Source organism: Micropterus salmoides, unplaced genomic scaffold, assembly GCF_014851395.1.
Source record: "Micropterus salmoides isolate LMB-PRFRI ecotype aquatic unplaced genomic scaffold, ASM1485139v1 Ms_hic_scaffold_6, whole genome shotgun sequence".
Taxonomy (NCBI): Eukaryota; Metazoa; Chordata; class Actinopteri; order Centrarchiformes; family Centrarchidae; genus Micropterus; species Micropterus salmoides.
Window position 1 is genome coordinate 3,362,867 of NW_024044348.1, and position 20,539 is coordinate 3,383,405.

The 20,539-nt window shown below is 44.2% G+C and overlaps 1 protein-coding gene across 1 annotated transcript; it reads right to left on the reverse strand.

Moving 5' to 3' along the window:
• Positions 1–2,737: 2,737 nt before the first annotated feature.
• Positions 2,738–14,571, reverse strand: galr1b (galanin receptor 1b). The gene is made up of 3 exons (XM_038702159.1): positions 13,742–14,571; positions 12,437–12,502; positions 2,738–4,290 (listed from the first exon to the last, which is right to left on the reverse strand). Exons 1-3 carry the CDS (start codon positions 14,441–14,443, stop codon positions 3,976–3,978), a joined length of 1,083 nt encoding a protein of 360 aa, XP_038558087.1. The 5' UTR covers positions 14,444–14,571; the 3' UTR covers positions 2,738–3,975.
• Positions 14,572–20,539: the final 5,968 nt, after the last annotated feature.

Consider the following 20,539-nt stretch of genomic DNA (forward strand, 5'->3'; position numbering starts at 1 on the left):
AGACCAGTTTTTAAATCTCCCATCAGAAAGAATATTCCCCCATATCGGGCTGAGGAGAGAGGGGGGGTATTTTTCCTCACACAACACTCATGTTTCTAACAATTGACATCTTTTTAAGTCTATATTTTAGCGCAGTACAATAAATGTGAAGAGGTAAACCCAAAAGTTGGCCCTCTAAGTCCCTCCACCAGGGGTACCCCCCCCCCCCCCCCCCCAGTTGTTCCTCCACTGCTCTTATTGGTTCAGTTGCCATGATAAATATTAACATCCTACATCCTCTTTTTCTCTTGATGGTTTTTGAGATGTGGTTCCATATAAAATAAAATTCCCAAACAGGTGGATCTAGTCTAGGTTTTACAGCATCCAGCGACAGTACAGCAGGATCAGGTGCCCCCTTTTAGTTATGTCCAAGCCTTCTGACATTATAGAGGTCTGCCCTGAAAAAATCCAGTTTAATTATCCCTTCCAGCTTTTAAAAGACTTATTGGCCTCGTATTCTTACATTTATTATTTGGTTCACCAGCTGTTGGGAGCAAAGTAATGAAGGCTCCTCTGAAGAAGAGTGGCTGAATTCCATTATGAAAGGATTCTTTAAACAGTGGTAAAAGTTTTATCTGTGCTCTATTTCTGAACTTAGATTTCAGTGGGTAGCCCGTCAGGCATTGTGCTTTCCCTACTTTATAGGATGTCTTTCTCTGAGTCCGCAATGAACCGGTACACACAGTGCATCTAGAAAATCCTTAATTTTAATTGGTCACGCGTTATCTATAAAGTTTATAGCTCTCCATGAAAGTTTCTGGGTTTATGTCAGTACCCTGGTCTCTCTTTGGTCTTTCGGATGTTATGAGCCTTTCGCTCTGTAACAGCTGGAAGCGCCACGCCAGCACTTTCTCAGGACTTTCCACTGCTTATGGAAAGGTACTTTCAGTCGCAGGAGGCTGGATAATGCTTTCTATGCTGATAGCTCACTACACTGTGCTCTTAGCTGAAGTGATCTCTCTTCAAGAGTTAGTAGTAGTTTAGTTTTAAAGGGGCTGTGTGTAGTTTTGTGATGACTTTTATTGTGACTTTGTGGGACCAGGCTGTAACCTAACATTAAAATGAACCATGAACTTTAAAAGGATGAGATTAGTTAAATATTTTGCAGTGCAGCTGTTGAGCTGAAGGTTCTCTTTCTGTTTTTACAGGTTCTTGTGAAGACGCAGTGGAAGAACTGTGAGTTTCTATCTGCGGAAAGGGTTACCCGTTAAACATCACAGGTTAAAACATGGAGCTGCAGTAGAACTGGACCGTTACTTTGCTTACTCCAAGAAGGTTTGCGCACATTTATCTCCATTAATGCTCTGACGGTCCATTAAACTAAGATTCAGCAGAAGGCCCGAGATGAGCTGTGTGAACGTGAAGAACTCTTACAGTTATGTGACAGTTCTGCACAGGAGCGGTTCATCTGAAGGATGCAGCATCAGACTAACGAGTCTCCACATTAATGCACGCAGAGGTAAGAAAGGGAAACAATGAAACATTTCTTTGTTAATCTCTCTTTCTCAAATCAGCTTTAAATGAATCAAATCACATTTTATCTTTTACTTCCACCGCTCGGACAAAACTATCACACTTGTTCTAGGTTGGTTCGGCTTTCTTACAGACATTTCTGTAAGTTGTGTTGTCGTTTTCCTCCCCAGAAGACTGTTTGCTGGTGCTCAGAGGACTTCCTGTGGTCCCTGGTGACCCCACAGACTCTTTGGAGTCACAGAGGATCTAACAGGTCTAACAGTATGATGCTGGACCATTATCTGATAGTTCCTGTCTGTGATAATCCCTGTGAGCAGAGTCAAACCCACACATATACATATAATAAAGATACTGTTCCTCCTCTCAGTAGTAGAACCTGTCCTGTGATTTGGTGTCTCCCAGTGCTTCCCCCCCCCCACAGTGATTCACCTGACGGTACTGATGCTTATGTAATTAAAGAGATTTAATCTGGTGTTTGTTTATTAAGGACTCTGATGATGAAGGAAGCATGAAGGTCTCTCATCTTCCTCACATCTCAGTCCAGCCTCGTTCACCGAAGGATAAGTCGTGACGGACAACATTTGAGATCTGCATCTCACCGTCGCGTCCCCGGGTCCATGGAGCTCACCTTCCAGGTCAACAGGTACTTCTCACTTCGGGCAACAGAGACCTGAAACAGTTTCAGACACTGAACAACCTGAACAACAAACACGTAGAGTCTCCTGTGAGAAGTCTCTGGCCTGTTTTGCGACCTGTCAGTGTTCTGTCTGATCCCCGTTAATCACTCTGCCTGCCTGTGTGTCTGTTCTGCTTGATCGCTCTGATCTCTGTCAGCTGTTGTGCTCCTTTGTATAAATGGTTGTCTGTTTCTTCAGTCTGGGTCCGGTCATCGTCGTCAGTCGAGGGTTCTGGTCCCTGGTGTATTCTTCTGTTGGTTTGTTGGAAGACGCTTCTGTGATGAATTCTGCTTTTCGCCTTCGGTTTCCATGAGTGACACTAAAAATTGCTACCTGAATTCTGCTCGTTCGTGCCTGGCATTTGGGCTGAAATCTGTCTGTCACTTGGCCGCCCTGACAGCATCATAACTACACGTCACAAATGTTAGAGAGAATCTGTGTTTGTGAAAAGACGATGCATTCAACAGATAAACTATAGAAAATGTCATGTAGTCAAAATCCAAACATAACTGAGCGACGACTGAAAGAAGTAAAGATCTCCTGAAAACAAGTTCTTTATTTATTTATTGATCAAGTTTAAATCTATAATCTGAACTAACATGATTATAGATTTGTTTATGCAGCGGGAGAAACATCATCATAGAACATCAGTGTTCCCATTATTATTTATGGCTTAGATAAGATATAGACATAAGTTACTGATCAGTTTATCAGTTCCTGTTGATCTGTAAGTGATTCCATCCTGAAAAAAGTTAAAGGACGACTGCACAATATTGTCAGTTCATCTGAGAAGTCTTTAATATTAAATATAAATTAAAGAAATGGAGGCACTCGTTCACTTACATGTAAAATAAATCAAGATGTGAAAATCTTTATGTATTTAAATAAAGTGTGTTATACTTTTTCACACCAGCCATTTACTATATATAATATTCATCATTTCGTTTGGTCATTGATTAATTTATTTGTGTGAGTCAGGTTCGTCTGTATTCTTGTTATTAACCCTGTAGAGACTCTTTCAGTCTATCAGGACGGCTTTGTTACTATCTTTAACATACATTTACAGAAAATAAAACTGCACACTTAAACAGACTTGCACAGGAAATAAAATAAAATATATGAAACATATTACAGATGAAGTCAAACGTGTGCTAAACGGAGCTTAATTTCACTCAACTGAACATGTAAAACATGATGAATTTGAATTCTCTGTTTCTGTGAGGAAATCTAAACGTTACTGATCCTGCAGCTAGTGGGCAGAATCCAACTGTTCTTGGACTGATTCATTAGTAAAAATAAATTTAAAGAAACTATTGAGAAAAATCTGGGACACAAATCAGGGCAGACGTTTCTGAGCTGATGATAAAAATCCTGACTGTCCAATTTCTGTTCTACAACCAGACGAGTCAGCAGGCCAGTCATGCGCTGTCCTGTGGTCATGTGACCCACATCCTGCTGTAACTCCATTAGCCTCTGGGGGCAGCAGGCTGAGCTGTCAGTCATGACTCTTTTTATAGCATCAAATAACAAATTAAAACCAAACTCATCAGAAAGATGAACACAGCAAACATCAGCGTGAAGACAACAACCTGAAATGACAGAAACCGTCTTTGATGTTTTAGTTTGTCCCCCACCTGTCATGGAGGGGACGGGGTTTATGGCCCGTACTACAGCCAGCCACCAGGGGGCGCTCCAGGTGTCGTGTCGTCCATCTTTAGATACAGTCTGAGGTTCAGACACTGCGCTCCCTCTGGTGGTTATTTATCCAAACATGTCCCCCCGTCCTTCATATGTTGGTGGTGGAGTGCGTGGTGGAAAAGTTCTCCATGCGGAAACGAATCACCTTTTCTTCTGGCGGCGGGGACAGGAAGCGGCAGGTAAAGACCTGGCGGCAGGCCTTGCGGAAGTTTTCAGACAGGAAGGCGTAGAGGACGGGGTTGACACAGGAGTTTCCATAGGACAGGATGTGGGAGACAATTCGGAAAGCAAAGGAGGCGTCATTCAGGGGAAAGGTGCCGAACTCCACCCACATGGCGATGATGTGGTGGGGCATCCAGCAGATGGTGAAGGCGGTGACGACCAGGAGGACCGTCTGAGCCGTCTGCAGGACAACAGAGAGAGAGAGGACAGGTCAGTCTGAATCTGAATCTGCAGGGTCAGTAGAAATCAGAACACTCCCCAGATACTCCCAAAAATACTTCATGAACACTGCCCAGATACTTGAAAGAATACTTCATAAATACTCCCAAACACTTCCTGGAAACTCCAAAAAGTAGGGATGGGGATTGTTAATATTTATTGATATTGATACCCTTATTGAGACTGCTTAACGATCTGATTCTTTATTGATACCAATATCGATAATTTACTATTATTTAGTGATGGTTATTTGGTAAGATCAGACCCAATGGGCATGAGGTAGGCCTGCACGGTATGAGGACAATATTCAATGTGCCATAACGTTATATATTGAGATGACATATCACTTGCGATAAATAGACATATATTGAAGTGTAAATATTAACTGCCTGGTTGTTTTTAATTTAATATTTTAAATTCAGCTAAATGTTGTTTCTAGAGCAGCAACATTAATGTTTGCAATAGCAAAGAAACTCAATATCTTTATCTGACATCACAAGTAGTGAGTGACGTTTAGAAAGAACAACATCATTCTGTATCAGTCCCTCCTCCTCTCTTGCTGGCTGCAGGTAACGTTACCAGGTAGAAGGAGGAGCGGTTTAGGTACCAGATGTGCTCGGGTGGTCAGATCTGCTCGGGGGCCTGCGCCTGCTGGTAACGTCACATAACGGGATTGGCTGTACATTTGTATGATGATGTGGCAGATGGCTGTATGTCGCAGTGTTTACGGATGCTAGTTTTCGGATACTAGTTTTCGGTGAATTAATGTTACGACGCTAATGTTAGCTGCCGATCCACTTAAGCTAATGTGTGTGTGTGTGTACGTTATTGCAATATTGCCAAAGTAAATGTGAAATAAAAGAAAAAATATTTAATAAATACCCCGAGCAGATCTGATACCTACATTTATAACCGGGGCACTATGTAGTTTGTCCGAGTAGCTTAAGTTAGCTACCGTTAGCTTAACTTGATCAGCAGCTAACATTAGTGTTGTAACATTAATACACAGCTAATGTCAGGCTGTGTTAAGTCCTGTTTAATAAGTAGAGCTGTATTTCATTATATAAGTTCTCCTGGGGTCTCCGTAGTCGATCCGAGGACCCGTTAAAACTATATCCGTAAGCACTCCGACGTACAGCCAATCACTATCTGCCACGTCATCACGTTATGTGATGTTTTCGACAGGCGCATGCCCCCGAGCAGATCTGACCACCCGAGCACATCTGGTACCTACACCGGCTGGTTTGTCTCAACCAGCAGCTGAGTTTTTAAGACTACAGACCAGTCTATTCTCCAGACAGGCAGCTTTCTATTTAGCTTGTTTTTAACATTTGGCTAATGCCAAGCTAGCGTTAGCTGTGCTTGTATAAAACATACAGGATGAGATATTGAGGACAGAGATGATTAAATTAACCGTTTCTACATGTTTAACGTTACCTTACAGACAGGTGTATTGATAAAGTATTGTCTTTTTACTTGCGAAGGTTTTATTGCTCGTACTTACAGTAACGAGCATAGCTGTCATCAACTAACGTTACAGTAGTTTGGAGCTAACTTAACCCTCGCTGTACTCCACCGCGACGGCGAAGCCTCTCGCTCTGCTGCCACTGTGTGTGTGTGTGTGTGTGTGTGTATGTGTATGTAGGAACCGACAGAGAGCAGCCAGAGACTGCAGCCTGATGATTTTCTTATCCATTGCATTGCAAAATAAAACCGAACTGACACTCGAGACATAACATTACATCATAGGACCCGCAAGTCTCGATAGCAGTACCATCCGACCGCAGCACTTATTATAGACCCAACTGCCTTGGTTCTGTATAGACCCGACCTCACCACTTCTTATAGACCCGAACGCACCGGTTCTTTATAGACCCGAAGTCACCACTTCTTATAGACCCGAATGCACTGGTTATTATAGACCCGAACGCACCGGTTCTGTGTAGTCTGTACACATTTAGATTTAATCCGTTTAAAAACAGCCTCTTCTCCTCCACAGCCAGCTGAGATGTCAGGCTGCAGACTCAGCAGCAGACAACAAAGTCCTCAAGTTCTGAAATGTCTTTATATAAACATGTCCCTCACTTCCAACAGTGCCCCTCAAGCTCTAAAATGTCCTCAGTCAAATGTAACTACTTTTCACAAATGTAGCCACTTTCCACAAATGTTGCTCTAAAATGTCCCCGCTTTTCACAAATGTCCTCACTTTCCACATATGTCGCTCTAAAATGTCCCCACTTTCCACAAATGTCCTAATTGTCTGAAATGTCCTCACTTTCCACAAAGGTCGCTCTATAATGTCCTCCCTTTCCACAAATGTACCCACTTTTCACAAATGTCCTCATTGTCCAAAATGTCCCCTCTTTCCACAAATGTTGCTCTGAAATTTCTTTACTTTCCACAAATGTCCCCACTTTTCACAAATGTCACTCAGAGATGTCTTTAGTTTCCATAAAAGTTCTCCCATTTCCACAAATGTTGCTATGAAATGTCTTTACTTTCCACAAATGTCACAATTTCCACACTTTTCACAAGGGTCTGATGGTGATGATGAGACGTGACTCAGAGCTTTGTAAACCAAACAGAAGGAGGAGGAGAACATCTTGGTGGACGAGTCTGTCCACTTCAGAGACACAAACACAGAGCACAAAGACTCGAGCTGCGTTCACTGACAACACTTGAAATGTTCACAACTGATGTATGAAAAGGGAGGACCGAGGCGAAGGACAGCACTCAGGGCCGTCTGCAGTCTGATCCTGAACAAACAATAAACCCTTCAGTGAACCAGTGAGCGTTTTCCTTCCCTCACTCGTCATTTTCAGAACATCTTATTTGTGTTTTGGTAATAATAATAATATATATTTTTTTCTAAAGTGCTTTTCAGGACACTCAAAGACACTTTACAATAAAACCAGTAACTACTTACGTTTTAAAAATAGATAAGATACATAAATAGAAAATACATAAAAGCAACAAATAGCAGCAGGTGAAATATTATTTGAGGTTGAGAGCTGATCTACAGAGGTGGATTTTTATACGAGTCCAGGTGAAAGCTCTGCCACCCCAGGTACGGTGCTCGGTCCTGAGTGGTCAGGAGAGGAGGTTACGGGGAGATTGAGGTGGTGAAGCAGTGAGGTAGGAAGGGGCCTGGCTATGGAGGGCTTTGTAAGTGAGGAGGTGGATTTTGTACTGAATGTGCTGGGGAACAGGGAGCCAGAGGAGATTCTGGAGGACGGGGGTCATGTGTCCACAGGTCCGCGTATGGGTGAGGAGGCGGGCAGCAGTTTATTTAGGGCTTTGGCAGATGAACCTTAGAGGATGCTATTGCAGTAGTCAATTCTGGATGTAATGACGGCGTGGATCAGGCAGCAGAGAGGGTGAGCGATGGGCGATGTTTTTGAGGTGGAAGAAGGCAGTCTTGATGGTTTGGCTGATGTGGTGTTCAAAGTGAGGTTGCTGTCAAAGATGACTCCGAGGTTGGTGACGCTGTTTAAACTGTTTCAGCATCAGAAAGATGTCTTACAGTCATGCTTGTGTCACCTGGTGAAGGTGAGTCCAGTGTTCTCTCTGGTAGCTCTGTGTTTGGTCTCCTCCACCTTCTGAGGTGTAGCTGCTGAACGCTCCACCATGTTCACCAGCTGCTGCTGAGACGCTCATGCTAAAGTATCTGTTAATAAAAGGCCTGTTGTCAGCTTTAAATACTAAAACAGTTGGCTTGATGTTGTGTGTGATCTGGCTGCTCATTAAAAAACTGTATAAACACAACCATAAAACCTTCATCTAATCTAATAACTTTCCAGGTCCGGTTATTAAAACCATTTCCTCATATGTTGCTAAAAACAACACCTGTTTCACGCCGTGTTGAACATTTAGTAACATAAAACAAAATGAAAGCTGAAAACAAACTCTAAATGGATTAATAACTCAAGTATTTAAAGGTTATTCAGAGTTTCTGCTGTGAATGAATTCTAATCTGGCCCTTAACGTCAGACTCTGAGGGAATCTCCTCTATTCTTAGTCCTGCTGTCTAAATATTTACCCAGCAGCCTTTGTTCTGCGCCACTGACCCGAGGAGCTGTTGTAAACTGTCTGCTGCTGACTGATCTGTGGTCTGCTGTTACAGCTCGTCTGCACACTGTCGGCTGTCAGCCAGGGACCCCTCTCTTTCTCTGAGGCTCATCTTTAAATCTGGGATGCTTTATTCATTAATGCAGAGCTCACCTGATGCTGGAGCTCACCTGCTGAGCCACACATGGGGGCCACACCTGGGGGCCAAAAAATAACTGTCTACCTGCTTTACCGTCTGTCTTATTTTCTTTGCTCTTGTGAAAGCACTTTGTAACATTGTTTTGAAAAGTGCTCTATAAATAAAATTATTATTATTATGATTGTTATTATATAACGTTACATCTTATATCTCTATATTACACTTTTGTTCAGTTGCTAACGTGCACTGGTCAAAACTGAAGTCACATGGTCAAAACTCTTCTCACAGTCAGCGCAGCAGAAGTGTATGAGGGCCAAACTGTGAATCAGTTTTCATTGTTTTCACACCAATTTCTCCAAAATCCAGGAACGCTTTTCTCTTCTGATTCAGCTGTTGACCTGCAGGGTTACACTCTTGTGAGGATGGCCCGGCAAAAGTAAGGGTGGAGGAGGACATTGAACTATTATCTCTCAGTCTACTGTTCGCCTCTGGAAATACTCCAAATCAGCCTTTTTATTGTTTATATTGCCCCTCTCTGCTGATACACAAGCTGCTGCCACATATTGAAGCTAGCGCCTGCGTACGAGCCCTGACTACGGAGGGAGAAGATGAAAAGGGTGGAGGTTAAAAGCTGGACCACTGCTGCGACTGAAGCTCTGGGACAGACTGGGAAGTAGTAACAGACGGGGCTGATAACGTTGATGAGGCAGCGGTAAGGACGCCGTTATACCCAAACAAACTTTCAAGGTTTTTCCAAACAACAAACCCTGGGTAACCCCGGAGTTTAATCAGAGCTAGTGCCTGTTTAAGTCGTGTGCAGGCAGAGAGGAAAAGAAAGACTAAGAGTAAGATTGTGGACTGTAAGGTAGCATAAAGATAGTTTTCTGATCCTATGATCATATAGGATATCCTATATATGAGATGATCCAAGGAGAGCATGGCAGAGTTACATACGATCACTAAGAGCCATTGCGTGACTGTTGCTAATGAACTTGACACGATTTGAATAATATTTACTGCAGGTTTGACTCGCATGATTTTAAATTAAAGCAGACCATCATGAAATAATGTTAATAATGTGGATAATGTTATTTCTTTAGATGATGTTAAGATCACACTTCAGACGTGTTAACCTGTACTAACCCTCTGGGCCAGATCAGTTGCAGGACATTACAATCGTGCTCAACATCTGGCGAGGCCTTTCAGAGGCTGTTCCAGCTGTCACTGGATACCAGGACAGTCCTCCACCTATGGAAAAGATCTGTGATTGTGCCCAAAAATAATAGTCCTGATGAACTCACCGATGCCCAGTTGCCTTCACATCTGCAGTGATGAAATGTTTTGAAAAGATTTTGTTAAATCGGCTACTGTCTAAGGTTTCACCTCTTTTGATCCAAACCAATTTGCCTACCATGCAGGAAGATGCTCTGCTGTCTACGACCAGTAACATCCATGAGCACCTGAACAGGCTCACAGCCTGGTCAAGCTTGTGTTTGTGGGTTTGAGCCGTGCCTTCAGCACCATCCAACCCACCCGAGGCACAAAATGGTGGAGTAAATCCCAAACTGATGGCAGTCAGCAACTTAGATTTCATGCTGCCACCTCATCCCTTAAATGGAGCTGGAGCCCCCAACGGTTGTTCTGACTCCCATTTCATACACTTGGTACACCAATGGTTGCCAGGCAACCGCTTCAGCTCACACTTATTTTAAATATGCGAATGACACAGCACCGGTAGGGCTCCACAAATCTGATCATCAGTTGATGGTTTTGAAAATGAGACACAGTTTTTTTATCCAGCGGTGTTCAGGTCATTTTCTTGGTCATAGATTTTTGCAGGAAAAAAAGCCAGGCCCTCCCTCCAGGATTAACGGTGAGTTAGTGAAGCGGGTCTCAACTTACAAGTAGAGTTGAAATTGATAATCACTTAGGAGTTAATGAATGTGCATGGATAAAGTCCAGGAAACCTTCTTAGGAAATTGAGTCACTGTAGAGTAGACCGCTGTATTCTTCTGTCTCATCCTGTCCATCTGAAGTTGTGAAGGAGTAGTGGGTCAAACGGCAGATTCCTACAGCAGCAGATTCAAACATCTAGGTACAGCAAATCATTTGTGCCTACAGCAACCAGATTCTTAAATGCTGGATAGATCTTTTCAGATTTATTAGATTTTATTGATAGGATTTAAAAATGTGTCATGTGTAAAGGACAGATGTTGTTATTTTATGTACTGGACCATGGCTGACTGTGGGCCTCCCTTCATTCCCCCTTACTTTCCTTGCTTAGTTTTGCTCAGTTGCTGGATGCCTGGGGGTCATGACAATGTTATCTGATCCCACAACACCCAATGCTTTGGCCAAGATAACCCAAAATACTGTTTAACAGGACTCAGACTGTTTCTGACTGATAAAGTATTTTTTAACTCTCTACATAAGCTATTCTAATGTAATAATGTTTCACCTCCATTCTCTGAGCCGCTCTGGAGGGACTCGCCTCACACAAACCTCTGTACCAGGCTGTTCAGACTGAATATTGGATCTGATGTGTATTTTAATTTGTCTGCATTTTAAAGGGTAATTTATCGACACCTCTGAGGTGCGTGTGTGTGTGCAGTGTACTTTTTGTGTTAAACTACGTGAATCTCCTCCGGAGGGATAATAGAGTTGACCGAGATGTCTGAACTGCCGGTCCTGTTTGCATGTTGGTGATTCAGACGTGTGAAGAGTTTTGAAAAAGTGGCTTCAGACCTGTCTGAAACTGCTGCTTGTTGGAAATTAAAAAACTAAATAACGATGATACAGAGCACAGCAGGTTCAGCTGCGTCAGAAGAAGAAGAGCTGGAGGACTTCCTGTCGCTCTCACAGTCACAAGATCATCATCATCATCATCATCATTATCTCCGAAACTCAGAGATAACGATGTTCAGCATGATGACTGATGTTCTTCACTGATGCATCATCAGGGCTGCCTGAGAGCTGCCAGCTGATTGGCTGTTTCCTGTGAGCAGCAACTGTTCAATAACTCGATCGTTCTGATTATTCAGACGGTCGGCAGGATAATAAAAACCCAGTGACAGCCATCATCCTCCTCAGCCGGCCTCAGACCAGACCAGAGGTCTACAGACTGGAGCCTCAGATAGTTTTATTTTTGTAAATGCACCCTTTCTGTGCTTCCTGTCAGTATTGATCACCTGTCCTTCGTTTGTCTCCCTGGTATATTAATTACTTTATGTGAAAATGTATTTTATTTTGACACCTGGATATAGATGGCGTGTTCTTGACCTGGTCACTCTGGAAGATGGGAAAGCTCTTAAAACTTCTTATCGGCCCTCGTGTACCCGGGGTACATGCTGTCAGATAAACGGGCCCCTTCAGGGACCTTCTACAGGAGCTGCACCTGAGATGACAGACAGAGATGTAAATCCATCCAATGTTTTTCTCCCTGAACTGAACATTTAAAACTCTATCAGGTCCTCAAACCTGTGAAGTGAAGTGTTAGGGGCCCTCAGTGTCAGAGGAAGTGAAGTGTTATTATATGTTGTGATGTGTTTTTCAGGTACAAATTGAGAAACAGCCTTGAAGGAACAGCTGCCTGCACGAAGGAGAGTCTGAAATGTTTTTCAAACCCCGAAAGACAAAGTGCAACGAAACATTTTTCTTCAAACATCTTTGACAGGCGTCTGCCAGCTCTGGCTAACGGCTAACATGAGACAAACCGTTTTCTCCTTCAGATGATGAACACGTCCAACTCGTTAGAGTTGATATTTTTTATCTACAGACTAAGGTGAGAACTCAGAGCACTCGACATCATCTGGACTTTTTAAGAGCTTGAAGATCCAGTCATCACTAAAGCAGGAGAGCCAATAAAAACATAGGTCAGAAAGGAGTAGGAGGAGGACTGTACCTTTCTTTTGGAGCGCTCAGACTTCTTGGACATATTCTTCATCTTTTTATGAAGATGAAATAAAACCTTGAAGAAAAAACAAACAAACAAACGGTGAGTAAACAGGAAGTGATGTCACACAGATCATGGATGTGTAATAAGAGCTGGACCCAGAGATGGCCCCTATTCAGCCAATGAGAATCGCTCGCCTGGCGGCCGGCTTCCTTCCGGCACACGGCACGCAGAATATGAGCAGTAGTGTTAATCCCATCATGCCTCTGGGTGAGGGAGCAAGCGAGCCGGGTTTTGGATCCGGCGTTCATGAATCCTATGCTAACAGATGTCGAGGTTGTTGGTGTCCAGGTGTTACAAGAAAATGGGTCGTCGCCCAGCCTGAAGTCACTCTGGACTCTCCAAAACCAGAACACTGAGTTTGTCTTCTGGGCGTTTTAAAGGATAAAGGATCCTGTTTGTGGCTCAGAGGTGCAACCTGGCAGATTTACTGGCATCATTCCTCACCCTTTTATTTTGAAAAGCATATTCATGACATGCACCATTTCCTGTGTTATTACGCTGCTGTTCACGCCTGTACGCTGCACAGGTGCAGCTCACAGGTAAGGTCTTGTTATAGGACAGGTATCAGCCAGGTGGGTCAACGTTTCAGTGCATTACCTTCATCAGGAAAAAAAAAAGATCTGTGACATATGATGTTTTGAACTGTGACATTATTTGAGTGTTTTAGAGTTGAAACCTTTAATCAGTTTGTCCCTGAACAAAAAGAAAAAGCAGCTTCCAGAGTCTTTGGACTGCTGCTCGGCTTCATGTCGGACTCTGACGGAGACCTTTAGCTTATTGATCACTAATTTATTAACTGACAGGTTTGAACTTTCTGCCTTCACAAGAAGAAATCATTATGTCATTGTTGCCTTGGAAACAGAGCTGAGCATGATGAATGTTTATTTGGAGTGACAGTGTGTCACGTGAAACCCATCAGATGATATTTTCACTGTAACACCAGAGAACAGCTGTATCTCGTGTTTTATTTTGAGAGGTATTAAGTATTAATATATCACGGAGACCAGAAAGTGAGCAAAACTACTTTCCATTCGCGACCCAGTTTAAGCGCCAGCTCTGTGTTTTATTCTGGAAGTCCCCCCCGGCGTTCTCAGGACGGTCCCGCGCGCTTGGCGCAGGTTTTTACGCACAGACTTTATGACCGTCAGGACTTTGCGCGCGCCCTTTGGTCGATTTGCTGTCATTAATCTGTGTTTTACAACAGCGGCAGTCAAACATGATCCTGTTGAATGAGCACTTTTGTGAACTGACCTTGGTGTAACAACAGCTGATGAGCAGCAGCGGCAGCAGGTATCCGATCAGCAGGATGGTCACCTTGTAGGTGTGCCTGGAGGCTCCGGACCACGTCTCCCAGCAGAAGGTGCTGTTGGGGGCGGTGGGGTGGTTGGTGAGGACCTGGTGCTGGGCCACCGGTACCGAGCACACCAGAGACAGCGTCCAGATGACGCACACCCCGGCCCGCGCGTTCCTGCGGCTCCGGACGCACGGGGACTTCCTGGAGAGCACCACGGCGATGTAGCGGTCCACGGACATGGCCACCAGCGTGAAGATGCTCACCAGCATGCTGACCGTGAAGAAGTAGTGCCCGAACTTACAGAGGAAGGCTCCGAACACCCACTCCGGTAGGGAGTAGATAGTGGCGTGGAAGGGGACGCAGAAGACCAGGAAGCTGAGGTCCGCCACGCTCAGGTTCAGGATGAAGATGTTGGTCGGGCTCCCGGGGCGCCTCCCCCCCCTTCCCCCGCCGCCTCCACCAGCTGGCCCTCCGCCGCTGTACCTCACCTTCCCGATCACCACCATGACCAGAGAGTTCCCCACCACCCCCACCACGAAGATCAGCCCGAACACCACCGGCACGATCACCGCCTCAGATCCGGACCCGCCGCCCTGCGCAGACCGGTTGGACTGCGGGAGCTCAGCCCAGCCAGAGGAGTCGTTTCCCGGCAGCAGCATGTTGGAGCTCCGCGGGGGGAGCTGGAGTAGAGCGGACCGAGGAGGAGCAGAGGAGGACTGTGACTGCCTGACTGAAGACCAGGTCCATGATCCGGATCAGAGAGCTACGGAGTCCGGACTCTACAGGCTGCTGGAGACACGGCAAGTTAGCGGAAACATCCACAGCTGTTTCCGATCAGGGGATTCCAAAGTAAAAGCATGGTCATTGACTGAACAATAATCAGAATGAATGTTTTTACTGAACGCCGAGTTCATACCTCATAAAGGTTACAGGAAATGACATTCAAACACGTGATGATCAGTTTCCACCACAAACACCTGACAAATCTGTGTGTCCTCATTGCTCAGGGTCAAAAAGAGTCACCTGCCTCCACTGAAGACGGACACCAACAGTCTCTGGATGCTTTCCTCAGGTGTCTCACGTCTCCAGATGATCCGGTCTGGAGTCACACCTGTGAGCCTTTTCCTGTCCTGAGCTCTGGAGTCCATTGATCAGTGACTTACAATAACCTCACCTTAATTAATGAGATGCAGAGATCAGCTGATAAAAGCAGTGTTTTCCATTAACAGACGATGAAAGAGCACAGATGGATTTTCCTGTTTACAACTCTTCATTTCCTCTCTGCTGATTTATGATATCAGAGAAACATGTTTACGACTCTGTGTGTGTTGGAACAGCCACGCAGTGGAGGCGGACTGTGTGGTGACGTCACTACAGGCAGCCTGCAAAGCACTGAGCTGAGGGTATGGCCGGGTGGCTGTGGGTCAGGTGGTAGAGCGGGTCGCCTGCTGATTACAGCGTCGGCGGTTCGATCCTCACCTCCTCCTGGTGGCAGAAGAAGTCAGGTGATGTAGAATAAAGAGTAACAGAGTCTGTGTAGAGAGGTGGTGGGTGGATGAGCTGAGGTTCGATTCCCGCATACCAAAGGTGACATGTTTTAAGTCAAATAACGTTTTGTAGATGACATACGTCACGTGACTGACTCGATGTAGGGGAGACCGGGTATGGTTGTAACATGGGGAGACTTGTAACAGCACCAATTCCACCAATTAGAGATAAGATAGGAGTCATGAGATCATTTCAGTATTTACCTGCTTTCTCCCCGATCAGCTGGAAACATTCAGAATATAGAGAGAGAAAAAAATGATTTTGAGGTCAGAAAATACATTTTATGACCAAGACTATATTTTGTTTAGTATCTAGACTATTGCAGATAAAATTGTTTGACTTATATCAGATTGAAATGTAGTTTCTCAGGCAACATGTGATGCATTTTTTCCTTTCTAATTTCAAACCACTATGCTAAAACAGCGAGCTAAACACTCTTTAAAAAGCGCTACACATAAAACTAGAGACTTTTTTGATTTTAATATTTTACAGAGGGCCTCTGCAGTCTGGGCCCCCCAGCCTGCTCTCCAGGGTTACTAGCATTCATCTGTCAGCTCTGTGACCTGTACTCCCCATTCAAATGTTGTTCACATGGTGTTCACATGTTGTTCACATTCCAACACTCCATGTTTTTGAAGCATATCTCAGAATGTGGCATCTATTTTTGCTTCTTTTGTCTAATTGTTATAACTTACCCCAGCATGTGTTACAACAAGGGAACATAAACTCACGAGGTCTGTGATATTCTTGTAAAGGATTGAATTGGCGCCATTTGTAGTGAACAAATGTGAAAATAAAAGTAGAACAGTTTGAGAACTAGCTACAAAATTCAGTAAGATATAGTTGCTGAAGCAAAAAGTGTTACAGTCATACCCGCTCTACTCACTTTAACCCAAACTACCATGTTTTCGAAACCTACCAAGCTACCACCGTTTTTCAACCTTTACCACGTGTTAAACATCATTTGACTTACGTCACGTGCGGCCCGGTATGCCTGCCTCCGGACTGGTGCCTGCCAACGCTCTTACATTATAGTGAACGGTCGCATTTGTTGTTGTGGGACACATGACTATCGACCTGTTTAGCTGTTTCCACGCTGCCTGTGTGTCAGTCCTCCCTGTGATTCCGCTCTGGTTTTGTGTCAGCCTGATTTAAATAAAGATGGACTGGCGACCCTGTATGCAGGATAAGCAGTTGAGGATGGATGGATGGATGGATGGATGGATGGATGGTGCAGTGGATAAGACACATGTCTTTGGTGTGAGAAACCTGGGTTTAACCCCATCCACTAATGTGTCCCTGAGCAAGACATTTAACCCCTGGTTGCTCCAGAGGCGTGCGACCTCTGACATATAAAGCAATTGTAAGTGGCTTTGGATAAAAGTGTCAGCTAAATGGATGGACTGGTGGTTTTGGGACTTCACCCTGAAGATAATGTGACATGCCTTTACAGTTCATCATCAAAACCTATGTGTGAGTTTAAACTAAAGTTTTCCAAAACCGTGGGACAACAGAAATATTATCTCACATGACGTTACACAGTAGCCCTGTTCGCTGTGTATCACGGTTTGTGCTCACCATCATTAGCTTCTGTTGTGGTGACAGCTTGAAGAAAGTTCTCAGTATTAAACATTTATCATTTTAACAGCTTCACCTTTCATGTAACGTTACTTAAATCCAAATGCTTTAAGATGGTTGTTTAGCTATTTCTAAAAATGTATTCCCACAAGACCTCCCTGGAGAGTTGGGTCGCGTTGAAAAGGTCCCCCCTAACGTTAAATAGGTGATTACAGGCTACTGCAGTAAAGAAAAGGACAACGTTTGTAGAACGTGCTGGTTTGTTCCACTAAAGAAAAGTTGGGAACCCTGTAATCTTTTTGTGGTGACAGGGTTCTGGTTTTTGGGTTTAGTATTTTCCTGGGGAATTCTAGTTCATGCGTGTGTTTTAGTTTATTCATTACTTCCATGCTCTGCGTTCTTGACTAGGTTGCTTGTTTTCAGTTTTACTTTGTGAGATTCATTCCTTCTGTTCTTCCACTCCCTGCCTCAGTGTTCTCCTTCCTTGTTGATGGTTATGTTCTGTTTTGTCCGTGTGCTCTTGTTCCATGTTTTGTTGTCCTCGTGTATGTTTGCATGCTTTACTTCCTTGTTCTCATGCGTCTACCTTTGTTTCTGCCCTGATTCCTGATGTGTCTCAGTTACCCTGGTTCTTGTCGGTTTATTGGTTCACAGATGTTGCCTCGAGTCCCTGTCAGTCTCAGGGACAGTTTTTCCCTTGCTTCTTAGAAATTTTTGTTCATTTGCCTGGATTACCTGCTTCACCACTCAGCTGCTGTAAATAAACACTGACACCATCTCCACATTTAAGAGTAGGCTTAAGACTTTCCTCTTTGATAAAGCTTATAGTTAGGGCTGGCTCAGGTGAGTCCTGAACATCCCTTAGTTATGCTGCTATAGGCCTAGACTGCCGGGGGATTTCCCATGATGCACTGAGCTCCTCTCTCCTCCTCATTCTCTCCCTCTGTATGCAACCTCATCCCATTATTGCATGTTACTAACACAACTTCTCCCCTTTCCGGTAGTCTGGTGCTTTCTCGTCCCTCTCCTCTCTCCTATCACTTCCTGCAGGTGTTTCTGGCTCTGGAGCTGTGGAGTCTGGATCTGTGGTTGCGGGTCACCTGCTGCCCCCGTGTTCCTGCTCGACACCCTCTGCTACAACAACTATTGTTACTAGTCCTATTGTTATTATTGTTATTATAATCATTAACATTACGATTATTATCATTAACACTGCTATAAATATTTGTACCATTTTTCATTTAGTCTATAGCAACATCACCTTTACTGTCTGTACCTCTGTGTGTGGATATTGTGTAGGCTGCCTCCCTCCCCTTTCTCTCTCTCTCTCTCTCTCTCTCTCTCTCTCTCCCCTTCACCCCAACCGGTCGAGGCAGATGGCCGCCCACCCTGAGTCATGTTCTGCTCGAGGTTTCTGCCTCTTAAAGGAAGTTTTTCCTTGCCTCTGTCGCCTAGTGCTGCTCTTGGTGGGAACTGTTGGGCTTCTGTAAATAGCATCACAGAGTACGGTCTAGACCTGCTCTTTTATGAAAAGCGCTGTGAGATAACTGTTGTTGTGATTTGGCGCTATATAAATAAAATTGAATTGAATTGAATTGAAACTGAACCTGCCGGCTTTGTGTCTGCATTCTGGGTCCAAATCCCTGCTTCTGGGTCCTGAGCTTGAAAAAACTCATAATAGTGTGCCAGTTGAGTAGGTAGGGGAGACCGGGGACACGGGTAACACGGGTCACTTGTAACTTGTCCAATTTCTCGAATCAGGAACATGTTAACAATGACCTGATTCACTCTGCACATGCTCAGTTTAGACTTGTTCCACATGAGAAAAGTAGCCCCCTGTGGCAGGCGATGCCAATTTTAGAAGGAAAAAAAACTGTTTGTCTGTCACCGCTGTGAGGATGCAAGACAAACACACACACACATATTCAGCTGGTGCACTTTTTGTTCAATTGTATTATTATTATGTAAGATACTTGGATCACACACACGCACACACACACTAATTATGTTTAATAAAACAATAGAAGTGTTACATAAAAAGCATTCAATATCATGTTTTTACTCATTATGTGATGTTACATTTCACCCCAGTGTGTGTTACTGAAACTGACTGGATTGTAACGTTTCACTCCTTGTGTTTGACACTAAACACTTGAAACTAGTTTGCATCACCATACCCGGTCTCTCCTGCTGATACAGGAGCAAGAGAACAAGATGAGCAGTTAGGGAGTGCAGGGGAAACATTGGGAACTACTGCAGTCAGAGGTTAAACTAACAGGCAGCTGCTTTCTTAAGAAGGGGTCCAGTATCACCGGCTGAACAACAACTTAAAGAGAACTACTGCTGTAGGTATTTTTAATTACAGGGTATTGTAATATTACGGTATACATGAGTACATGTGTTGTGCAAACTGTACTTGGACACAAACTACATAACTGAATGAAGGACTTGTTAAATGTGAAGTTAGATTGTGTGTTTTGTAAAAAGTCCTAAAATTCGATTAGATTTGAGCAAGACAAAGTCATGTGTCAGTGAAGTGAGTTGGCTTCACTTGTTTCTTCTACAAATGAACTGTTACTGTCATTTATTAGTGCAGGGATCTGCCTTCTCCTCTCTCTTCCTGAAACAAAGGAAACTGCTGAACAAACGTAATTACTGAAAGAAAAATGAAGCTGACAGACTAATCAGGACGTCTAACGAGCATCTGGAGCCAAACTCAGAGTGACAAGTCAGAGTTTTACAACTTATTTGTTTTCCTTTCCAGTGCAGCTCTGACAGCTGAACACCAGCAACACGAAGGACCGGGGACTGAAGGACAGACAGGAGGACAGCGCTGTTCAGATGAAGGTAAACTGAGTCTTGACCTGAGGAGTTGAGCCATGCGTTTGTGTAGAGGTTGATTAATTTCCCCAAAGGGGAATCTGTATCTGAAGGGTAAAGGACACTCGCTTGAGGTCCACCAGGTGCACATTTTAGACAGAGAGGATGGAGAGGACCAACAACGCTGTCCTTTCATCACTTCCCAGAAAACTAAACAAACATTCACTCTTGGCCTCAGGTGAAGACACCAATGATGGTCGTTCAGACTCGGCCTCTGGTGACTCCAACGACCGTAATGACGGTTGTTACAACAGCCAGCAGCACTAACGAACCAGCGGGGTCACTCATCTTGACGACGACCCCACGGAGGTTACAGCTGGGACTCCCTGCCAGTCAGTCAGAACTGAAGAAGTCTTTAACGAGTTGCCCTTGATTTGAACCTTCCTTGGATTACTATGGCCTGGATGGAGAACTTTCAGAGACATAAAAACCTCCAGGTTTCTCTGCAGGACTGAACCTTTCAACTGCATCAGACCCCGGCTTTATTCAGATCCACGTTTCATTCATTCTCTTCATACTCTGAGAAACATCTGTCTGTGAAGGTCCTCAGTCATCCAGGTTCTTCAAGGAAGGCTACAATCAACGGCAGCTGGACTTGGGTGAAGGTACTTGAAGCCCTTTGTCTCTCATCCAAGAGACGTCTTCAGTTCTGACCGGCTGGCAGGGTCCCAGCTGCCTCTGTGGGGTCGTTATCAAGGCGCTCAATACTGCCGGTTCGTTGTTGCTCCTGGATGTTGGAATGGCAGAGT